Source organism: Bos taurus, chromosome 18, assembly GCF_002263795.3.
Source record: "Bos taurus isolate L1 Dominette 01449 registration number 42190680 breed Hereford chromosome 18, ARS-UCD2.0, whole genome shotgun sequence".
NCBI lineage: Eukaryota > Metazoa > Chordata > Mammalia > Artiodactyla > Bovidae > Bos > Bos taurus.
In genome coordinates, this window is record NC_037345.1 from 59,154,162 (window position 1) to 59,166,239 (window position 12,078).

Consider the following 12,078-nt stretch of genomic DNA (forward strand, 5'->3'; position numbering starts at 1 on the left):
ACACTGATTACATTTGTAAGGTTTCTCTCCCATAAGGATTTTCTGATGAATTAAAATGTGTGAACTGTAAGTAAACAGCTTACCACAAAAATTACACTTATAACCTTCTCCCACTTTTCTTCGCTTCTATCCACTATGAACTCTCTGATGATCTGTAAGGTTTGGTTTTCGACTAAAGACACTGTCACATACATCACATTTATATAATTTATTTCCTATATGAATTATCTGGTGTCTAGAGATTTGAGAAGCGATTAAAGCTTCTGCCACACTCATTACATTTGAAAGGTTTCTCTCCGGTATGAATTCTTTGATTATTTGCAGGGCTGTTTTATGACTGAAGACCTTGCCACACTCATCACATTTGTAACGTTTCTCTCACTTATGAATTCTCTGATGAACTGCAAGGTGTGAATTTGTACTGAAGACCTTGACACATATGTCACACTTATGTAATATCTCATCTGAATAAATTATCTGATGATTCCTGAGAGTTGAGACATGACTAAAGCTTTTCCTACACTCAATACACTTGGAAGCTCTTTCCCGGTATGCTGTTGGATCTTGTGTCAGTAATAAAGGATGCAAAATATCATTCCCAAATATATTAGAAAGGTTAGTTTGGACACCAGGAGGTATTCCTTGAAGTGGTGAAGGTGACTACTGTTGACAGACTTTGTAACTTCATTACATTCAGAAATTATCCCATCAGTTTGAAATATCTGCAGTTTATCCTGCACATTTAATCCAAGCCTATTTACAAAGGGCTTGATTTCCACATCCTTTCTTCACTGTTGACCTCTGCCATCAGTGAGATTTCCATCATGAGTTATAGGCATTCCTTTGTTATTTCTTCCACCACTTCTCCAATGACACTCAAGGTTATACATGTCTTCCTGGATTTCCGTGAGGTAAAAATGTTTGATTTCATGACTTTTAGGTCTTCCCAAGATCGCTGTTTGAAATACTTCTCCTGTATCACTCTCTGCTTTGGGTTGTAATTGGTTGACCACATGTATCAGATAGATATCTACAAGACATAAAGAATCCATTCACTAAAATTAATCAATAAGTGTCTCAGTGTCTATTACACCAAAAGTAATACTTATATCACAGTTACAAACTTTTTCCCAACTATGTAATATTTTTCATTTTCAAAAAATTTTGAAACTTTCCAAATATGATCTTAAAATTCTGAGAAACACTAGAGCAATAAACTTCTTTACTAAAAATAAGAGTTGTAAAAGATAATTCAAATTGATTTTAGGGACGAATACTTGCAAACAGCCTATGACAAAAACACGTATACTAGAAAAACATGTCAGCTCACACAAAAAAAATGCAATTTTTCCACCATGACTTCAAAGCATGTACCAATTAACAGTAAACATGCTGCAGTCTCATAATTGAGGAGAAAAATGTATTCTACTACAGATATATTCTGCATACTTACAGTACACAAAAAATGCCAATGAACATACAATATATTGTAATGCTAAAAAATCCAAAATGAGTTTATCTAATAATATGTTGCTATTTAGAATTATAATATATATACCATAGAGAAAAAAATTCAATAGTAGTTTTTATGAAACAAAATATCTTTCTAACTATGTCCTACAAAATGACATACCCATAATAGACATTTTGCAACATTAATAAGTAAAAAAAAAAAGTATAGAAATAAAGACTTCAAAGAAATTACAAGATACAACATCGGCATGCAAACCCAACTAGGTTTCTAAACATTAAAAATGAACAATCAAAGTAATTCCATTGACAAGAAAATTAAAAAAGAATACTTAATCCTAACATTATACAAAAAGGGAAGAATTTTTATACTGCAAACTAAAGACTTCTGAAAAATATTAGAGAAGAATCAAATAAATGTCAATACCCCAGGCTTCACGGATGTAAAGTTGATATTGTCAAGATGTCAATACTAGTCAAAGCTAACAAAAGATTCAAAATGATCCCTAGTGAAATCCAAATTCTGCTTTTCTTAAGAAGCAGATGAATCAATCCTGCAATTCCTATGGAATCGTGGAAGACAATGAATAGTAAAAACAAACTGGAAAGCAAAGTCAGACATCTCATGTCTCTTTATTTCAAAACTGATTCCAAAAGTACACTAATCAAAGCAGTATGGTACTGATATAAAGGCAGACACCTGCAGAACACAATAGATTCAGAAAAATATTTTTGTCTGTAAGGTCACATGATGTTCCACAATAGTGTCAAGACCAAGTAATGGGGGAAGGGCAATCTACGAATCAAAAGGTGTTGTGAAAACTGGATATTCACATATAGAATTTAGCTTGAGCATTATTATACACTATAAACAAAAATTAACTCAAAATGCTTCAAAGACCTAAAACTCAGTCCCTAGTGTATAAGGCTCCTATAAGTAAATGAACAGAAAATGATTCTTGATAGTGGATTCACCAGTGATTTATCAGATACAACAGCAAAAGCTCATGCCACCAAAATAAAGAGATAAATTGCACACATCCTAATTATCAAAAAAAGAAAACAACATACACTATAATACAAAGAGTTTGCCAATCATATATTCAATAATAGTTTAACATCAAGAATACATAAAGAACTCTAAAAAGTACTGATCACCAATTCCACCATAGGGGTGAGGGAGCTTTCTCAACCAACCATCCCACATATTGCAAATAAAATACAAAGAGTAACATAAAATAGAAACTTTATAAATTTCATTTATAATGCATAAAAATATTAAAAAAGGAAAGTAGCAATGCCTTGGAAAAAAAAAAATGATGGTTCATCACTGAAGTTATCACTCCACTACGTAAGCTCTGTCATTAAGTTACTACAAAATTAAGTGTGGAGGCAGAATGATCAATAGCACCCAGGTGACAAGCATGCAGCATCAGCAACAGTTTAGTCAACAGCCTCACGAATATGAGGGTGTGAACCTGGACAATACCCTTGTCAGGAGAAGTTCCTACACCTCTTGGTGAGGCTCAGAGGGCATGGTGATAGTACACGTGAACAACACTATCACAGTGCCCTTCACGCAGGCTTTTCTGACATCAATCAAAGCCAGAAAAAGATGTACAGGTCAAGGTCTTCAGATGCTTTCTCATATCACAGAACACGCTGACCACTATACTAAGTAGCTTCAAGCGGTAATTCTGTATGCAGCGGTAAAATATTACAACCAATAAAGGAGAGTATTCTCCTTTAAAAATTTTCTCTTACCCAGTAAATCCACACCGCAAAGAATCCATGAGGAGCTGCCCCTTAAACACAGGTGGATTACCACAGCAAAGAAACTGGACATGACTTCAGACCCTAGAACCACATACTTCAAAATCAAATTTAAAAGGAAAAATTATACAAACTAAGGAGAAAGGGGGCTTCCCTGGTGGCTCAGAGGTTAAAGCGTCTGCCTGCAATGTGGGAGACCTGGGTTCGATCCCTGGGTCGGGAAGATCCCCTGGAGAAGGAAATGGCAACCCCCTCCAGTATTCTTGCCTGGAGAATCCCATGGATTGAGGAGCCTGATGGGCTACAGTCCACGGGTTGCAAAGAATCAGATATGACTGAGCAATAAGAAGAAGAAGAAGGAGAAAGAAAAGTCAGGAAGAGTCTACACTCTCAGACTAGACAGACCAGACCAGTACAAGAGCGGAAAACTACAAGATGTGGGGGTCTCATGTCATAAGACCTTGAGATGGGACTATTTGGTCCACCCAGAGATGCCAAGTTAAAACCCTGAAAGATTCACACATTTTCCCTTTGTTGGACTGCTGTCCTTACAGTTTTCCTAAGTAACAGTCACAGAAGATCCAATCCACCAGGCTATTCCACACACCCTAACGTGTATGGCAGCAAAAGGAGAACAGCAGAAATGGCTGAGGGATCTCAAGAAGCAGACAGGAACTGAGACAGTTCTATACAGGTTCTGAGGTGCCAGATAAAATTAGAGAGCAGCCAGTATTTTCCCATTTTCTGATTATATCTTCCAAATATGACAACTGTGATGAAAGTAGTTGTCTTCTTTTCTTTCTTCTTCTTCATCTTTTGAGCTTTTCCCTCAGGTATCATGAGTCTTTAGAGGTCTGTCATGCAAGTTGAAAAAATGTTGTTTAATGCTTACAATTAACACATTACCTTGCTGCGCACCAACCACACACACAGGGAAGACCTCACCATGTGGAACAGACAGTCCTCTACTGCCCACTGTCATAGGAGGGACTCAGGATAGTAAACACCCACACTGAGAAAAACAAGGAGTTTTCACACACTTTCTTCAACCATACTTCCCTCCAGATGAGGTCACACACACACAGCAGTGCTGGGGACCTCAGCTGACCCAATAATTCCCTTGAGGTCATAGACCAGGCCCTAGTCCATCCTCATGCAGAGTGGAGCACCTCAGCCTTCAGGAGTGAAGGACTCAAAAATCCTGATGCTCAAGGCTAGATGCACTGGGGCCCCTTAAATATCACTGGGAATCAGCCCCACCCAGACTTTCTGAAGGGAAATCTCTAATCAGGGTACAAAGGTATTTGCAAAATGCCTCACTGGTGTAATTTACAGCCTGGATGAGTACCACTCAAGAAATCAAGCCCTGCATACTCCCCACTTTTCCAGTTTTATTGAGGTTGAATTGTCTAATGAAAAGGGTATGTGTACATATAACGTGCACAATATGATGATATGACATATACACACGGTGAAATATTTATCACAATCCAGTAATCAAAATGGGCTTCTGTGGTGGCTAAGTAGCAAACAATTTGCCTGCCAGTGCAGGAGTTTAGGGTTCAATCACCACCTCAAAAAGATCTCTTAGAGAAGGAAATGGCAACCATACCAGTACTCTTGCCTGGGAAAACCCATGGACAGAGGAGCCTGGTGGGTCCCAGTCCACTGGTTTGCAAAAGAGTTGCACATGACTTAGCAACTCAAAACACACATCAACTCCCAATTCCCATGTTTATTTTGTGTGTGGTGAGAACACAAGATTTCCTCTCTCGGCAAATTTCAAGCTACAGTAACAAAGTAGGATTAACTATAGTCAGCAAGCTGCACAGAGCTCCCCGGAACATACTCATTTTACATCTGAAAGTCTCTACCTTTGGACCAAGATCTCCCATATATCTTCACCATGTCCCATTTCCAGATAACCACCATCCTACTGTCTGGTATTACTAAGTGTCACTTCTTCATATTCCACATGTAAGCTAGCACATACATGTTTTTCTCTGTCTTAATTCACTTAGAATAATCTTCTCTACATGCATCCAAGTTGTCTTAAGTGACAAAAATCTACATTTTTATGGCTGAATAATATGTCCTTATATATGTGTGTGTGTGTGTGTGTGTGTGTGTGTGTGTGTGTGTCTACATAACTTACCTGGAAACTTGGGGTCTTTAATCAATAGAAATAATTAACAGACCAGAGGACAAATACAGACAAGGCTTTATTGGGGCTCCTGTTGCAGTAAGAGCAAGAAAAAGTAGGTGCCCTGGCTATTTTCCAACAGGTGGGAGGGGGAGGTAGGCCAGTCCCCTAAATGGTGTGAGGGTAGGGGGGGATTGGTGGGTTAGGCAGGACGGAAGCTGAGGTGATCTGCCCCTCCCCTCCCCTTCCTTTGGGGCTGTTGTGGGCAGAGATCATGGGCACAGCCCTGCTTTTGCTTCTGGAACCTCAGAAATAGCAGATGGTCTGTGGCCTTTTAATTTCTTTTTGTTCAGAATTGCCCTGACTGCACATGTGCGTGATTACAGTTTCTCTGGTCCCTTACAGTGTCTTTGTGTTCTGTAGCCCAAGAAGGCAATGGCACCCCACTCCAGTACTCTTGCCTGGCAAATCCCATGGATGGAGGAGCCTGGTAGGCTGCAGTCCATGGGGTCGCTGAGTCGGACAAGACTGAGTGACTTCACTTTCATTTTTCACTTTCATGCATTGGAGAAGGAAATGGCAACCCACTCCAGTGTTCTTGCCTGGAGAATCCCAGGGACAGTGGAGCCTGATGGGCTGCCGTCTATGGGGTCGCACAGAGTCAGACACGACTGAAGTGACTTAGCAGCAGCAGCAGCAGCAGCCCAAGGAGACATTTGTCCAGGAGCAAGCCTTGCGGTAAAGGGCCTCAGGTCCGTCTGTCTCATGTGCTGTGTGCTCAGACACTTCAGTCGTGTGCTACTTTTTGTGACGCTATGGACCTTAGCCCACCAGGGTCCTCTGTCCATGGGATTCTCCAGGCAAGAATACTGGAGTGGATTGGCATGCCCCGCTTCAGGGCAATCTTCCCAACCCACGGATCAAACCTTCGTCTCATGTCTCCTGTAGTGGCAGGTGGTCCTTTACCAATAGTAATACCTGGGAAGGCTGTCACACACACATTTTTATAATTGACTTATTTGTCAACAGACATTTAGGTTATTTCTACAACAAATGATTGTTGTGAATAAAGAAATATTGGTTATACAAATGCAGGTATCTCCTTCAAATCACTGATTTTTCACAGGACATTCCTGGTGGTCACAGGAATTCCAGGTTAAGAATCTGCCTTGCAACAAAGAGAACTCGTGTCCAATCCTTTGTAAAAGCAGGGTGACAATATACAGCCTTGACGAACTGCTTTTCCTATTTGGAACCAGTCTGTTGTTCCATGTCCACTTCTAACTGTTGCTTCCTGACCTGCATACAAATTTCTCAAGAGGCAGATCAGGTGTTCTGATATTACCATCTCTTGAAGAATTTTCCACAGTTCATTGTGATCCACAGAGTCAAAGGCTTTGGCATAGTCAATAAAGCAGAAATAGATGTTTTTCTGGAACTCTCTTGCTTTTTCAATGATCCAGCAGATGTTGGCAATTTGATCTCTGGTTCCTCTGCCTTTTCTAAAACCAGCTTGAACATCAGGAAGTTCACGGTTCACATATTGCTGAAGCCTGGCTTGGAGAATTTTGAGCATTACTTTACTAGCGTGTGAGATGAGTGCAATTGTGCAATAGTTTGAGCATTCTTTGGCATTGCCTTTCTTTGGGATTGGAATGAAAAATTGTAATACCTATTAATACATCTCAATTTGAGAATGCACTACAAACTTCTACTGATTTCCAAATAGCCTTTCTGGAATATTTTAGAGAAATTTCATTTCATTATCCTTTTAACGAACTGGAATTTCTTCAAAAATACTGAATTTATTATCTCTCACATTGTCACATCACAACCTATACCTCAAACTGATGTTTTCTATATAAATGGGACTAAAAACGCCAAAGCCTCATTCTGGTCTCTCAAGAATATATAGTCTTTTATACTAAATTTTGGGGGGGCTCCAAAATCACTGCAGATGGTGACTTCAGCCATGAAATTAAACGATGCTCACTCTTTGGAAGGAAAATTATGACCAGCCTAGATAGCATATTCAAAAGCAGAGACATTACTTTGCCAACAAAGTTCCGTCTAGTCAAGGCTATGGTTTTTCCAGTGGTCATGTATGGATGTGAGAGTTGGACTGTGAATAAAGCTGAGTGCTGCAGAATTGATGCTTTTGAACTGTGGTGTTGGAGAAGACTCCTGAGAGTCCCTTGGACTACAAGGAGATCCAACCAGTCCATCCTAAAGGAAATCAGTCCTGGGTGTTCATTGGAAGGACTGATGCTGAAGCTGAAACTCCAGTACTTTGGCCACCTCATGCGAAGAGTTGACTCATTGGAAAGGACCCTGGTGCTGGAAGGGATTGGGGACAGGAGGAGAAGGGGATGAGATGGCTGGATGGCATCACCAACTCGATGGACATGAGTTTGGGTAGACTCCAAGAGTTGGTGATGGACAGGGAGGCCTGGCATGCTGCGATTCATGGCATTGCAAAGAGTCAGACACGACTTAGTAACTGAACTGAACTGATACTAAAGTTCATTCTGCTCAACAAAACGAATTATATACTCTTATTCACGTTATTCACCTACATCCTTACCCTATTAATATAGTCTCTGACTCCTTATATTCAGTTTTTATATTAGGAAATATAGAAATTTCCAGTCAACCTATTATTCAACAACTTTTTCTCGAACTACAATCTCTTATTAGGGACTGCACTTCCCCCATTTATATTACCCATATTTGAACACATTCCTGCCTTGCCGGCCCTATGGCTCATTGTAATGAACAAGCTGATTAACTTATTTCTGTTGCTACTCCTGAGGAACAACATGCTCTATTGCACAATAATGCTGGCTACTTAAACCAAATTTAGAAAATTCCATACCGCCATGCTAAAGAAATCATTAATAATTGCTCTACTTGTAGACCCCTACATCTTCAACCTATTTCACAGGGTGTTAATCCTCGAGGATTACAACCCAATGAATTATGGCAAATGGATGTAACTCATTGCCCTGAAGTTTCTCCATCTTCTTTCCTACATGTCTGTATCGACACAAATTCTTCTTTTATATGGGCCACACCTTTTCAAGGTGAGGCTGCACGGCATGTTATAACCCACCCATTAGCTTGTTTTGCAATAATTGGAACTTCTAACTCTATAAAAACAGACAATGGCCCTGCCTATACTTCTAGGCAATTCAAATAATTTTTACAATTTTTTTCTATTAAGCATGTTACAGGCATTCCTTACAATCCACAAGCACAGGGCATAGTTGAACGAGCACATCAAACACTGAAACTACAAATTAAAAAATTTAAAAAGGGGGAATACACAGGAACATTTCTATATTCCTTATCCAGAGCAGACTTTACTAGATCTCAACACTATATACTCTCTAATCCTATAACTATTGTTAATACAGCTTTATTTCTTTTGAATTTTTTAAACTTACCACAAGGAGATATCTTGACACAAGCAGAAAAACATTTCAAGGAATTGAAGGATACCTCTCTTCCTCTGCCCATTTGGTATCAAGATGGGCTAACTAAGCAATGGAAATCTGGGAAATTAATCTTACAGGGAAAGGGGTATGCTTGTATTTCTCCAGATGGATCCAACAAACTTAATTGGCTTCCTCTTTGGAAGATCTGCCCCAGGGGAGCCTCCGGTGTTCAAAATAAAGACGAAAAGACAAAACCCCCGGGATGAAAAAATTCCAATACAGGCCATGGCAGCTCTAAAAATCTCCAAGAAGCACCGACCTCAATGTCATTGACCTCATGATCTCCCTACTTGGGGACAAATAAAAACCCTTACTAATCAAGCTGAAAATCTGGTTTCTCAACAGGGAATGCCTTGGAATCCAGAAAATATATTTGTTGCTATGCTTGCTTTGCTTGCTTTTGCCTCCCCTGCTCAAGCTGAGTTAATTAATCATATTTACTGGGCCTTTATACCCAACCCCCCTTTATTGCAGGTTGTAGAATGGACAGATAAAGGACCGATAGTATCCACCAATGACTCAGTACATATGCCTCCTCCTCAGAGCTTGGAGGGGCCCTTTCATCCTGAGGAAGAAGGGAGAATAATTAATATTTCTCTCAGGTATGAAGTCCTTCCTCTATGCATGGGTCCAGCAGAATTATGCATTAACGTTAGCCGACAAACATGGGCTTTCATTCTGCCTCCAAAGAACTTTCAGACATTGCTTGGACTGTTTACTGCCCTTTCTTTCTATGAGAACCATGTCAACACTACTGAAACTCTAGGAAAAGGACAAAAATCATTATGCAAGGGTTTACATATAAGAACTTTAAATATACTCCTATTCATTGGGACAGATGTCAAGTTAAATCAGGGAAATTAATGTTTGGGGCCAATTACACCATTGTTGATTGGGGATCCCATGGTATGTGGTTGTCTAACTTTTCAGATGATATTAACAGCACTGTATGTGATTATGCTACTCAAGTAGCATAAAAGGTTCCTAATACTATGATGGAACATTACCATGACAAAGGACTTCTTGGCTGGCTTGACGGTGGAATGGCACCCCCTCATTCTCGAATTGTCCTCAATAAATGGATTGAGGCCTGAACAATGGGACATCTGGAAACTTGCCGTGAGCACTGAAGAACTTGAAACTTGGACTGGATATTTCATAGGGACCAGCTGTAGTCATACTAACTATTCCTTTTGTAATAATCATTCATATTTCATACAAGCTTGTGTTCCCCTTCCTTTTGTTATAGCTATAGAGAACTTTCAGTTTAATAAGACTTTATGTTCTCTGACTTGTATAGATTGCAAATTGTACACTTGTCTTAATTCTTCTATTTCTTTGAAAAACGAATCCCTTTTGATTCTTTGATCTCGACATAGTCTGTGGTTGCCAGTAGATCTCCAACGACCCTGGGAAGAGGGTCCCATGGTAGGACTTGCCTCCTGGCTAATTACTAAATTGCTTCAACTATCTAAACAATTCACTGGATGGTTAATTCTTGGCATTTTGTAATTAATAGCCATTTGCACTACTGCCACTGTCACAGGCATTGCTTTACAAACCTCAATTCAAACACACAACTGTATTCAAAATTGGACCAAAGATGCTCATACTGTGTGGACCAGTCAGGCTCAGGTAAATGAGGAAGTTCAAGATGAAATACAGGAAATAAAAACAGCCATCCAATGAGTCACAGATCAATTAATTGATTTACAAAAACAAGTTACACTAAAATGTGACTGGAATTCTACTCAATTTTGTAAAACCCCTATTTGGTTCAACTATCAGTTCAGTTCAGTCGCTCAGTCGTGTCCAACTCTTTGCGACCCCATGAATCAGAGCACGCCAGGCCTCCCTGTCCATCACCAACTCCCGAAGTTCACTCAGACTCACGTCCATCGAGTCAGTCATGCCATCCAGCCGTCTCATCCTCTGTCGTCCCCTTCTCCTCCTGCCCCCAATCCCTCCCAGCATCAGAGTCTTTTCCAATAAGTCAACTCTTTGCATAAGGTGGCCAAAGTACTGGAGTTTGAGCTTTAGCATCATTCCTTCCAAAGAAATCCCAGGGCTGATCTCCTTCAGAATGGACTGGTTGGATCTCCTTGCAGTCCAAGGGACTCTCAAGAGGCTTCTCCAACACCACAGTTCAAAAGCATCAATTCTTCGGTGCTCAGCCTTCTTCACAGTCCAACTCTCACATCCATACATGACCACTGGAAAAACCATAGCCTTGACTAGACGAATCTTTGTTGGCGAAGTAATGTCTCTGCTTTTGAATATGCTATCTAGGTTGGTCATAACTTTCCTTCCGAGGAGTAAGCATCTTTTAATTTCATGGCTACAGTCACCATCTGCAGTGATTTTAGAGCCCAAAAAAATAAAGTCTGACACTGTTTCTACTGTTTCCTCATCTATTTCCTATGAAGTGGTGGGACCAGATGTCATGATCTTAGTTTTCTGAATGTTGAGCTTTAAGCCAACTTTTTCACTCTCCACTTTCACTTTCATCAAGAGGCTTTTGAGTTCCTCTTCACTTTCTGCCATAAGGGTGGTGTCATCTGCATATCTGAGGTTATTGATATTTCTCCTGGCAATCTTGATTCCAGCTTGTGCTTCTTCCAGCCCAGCGTTTCTCATGATGTACTCTGCATATAAGTTAAATAAGCAGGGAGACAATATACAGCCTTAACGTACTCCTTTTGCTATTTGGAACCAGTCTGTTGTTCCATGTCCAGTTCTAACTGTTGCTTCCTGACCTGCATACAAATTTCTCAAGAGGCAGATCAGGTGTTCTGGTATTCCCATCTCTTGAAGAATTTTCCACAGTTTATTGTGATCCACACAGTCAAAGGCTTTGGCATAGTCAATAAAGCAGAAATAGATGTTTTTCTGGAACTCTCTTGCTTTTTCCATGATCCAGCAGATGTTGGCAATTTGATCTCTATATTGTTCAACTATAGTGCCTACTATAGGGAACAAATCAAATTTCATTTGCAAGACATACATGATAATGCTTCCTTAAATGTACAATTATTACAAAAGGAAATCTTTGAAACCTTCTCTAAGAGTCTACCCTCTTCCAACAGTTTGGATACATTAGCTGAACAGCTAGCTGATCAATTATCTGGGCTAGACACTCGAGGATGGTTTCAAAGCATTACACATAGTATTGGATCTGGAGTTATAACACTGATA

General features: G+C 39.8%; 1 protein-coding gene across 1 annotated transcript in view; it reads right to left on the reverse strand.

The window, feature by feature from the left end:
* Window positions 1–202: 202 nt before the first annotated feature.
* LOC787858 (zinc finger protein 160) overlaps window positions 203–12,078 on the reverse strand; it is a 45,814-nt gene continuing 33,938 nt past the window's right edge. Inside the window, exon 4 of the mRNA XM_059877178.1 lies at window positions 203–1,030. Within this exon, the coding sequence (XP_059733161.1) occupies window positions 789–1,030 (242 nt within the window). The 3' untranslated portion in view covers window positions 203–788. The remainder of the gene's footprint in view (window positions 1,031–12,078) is intronic.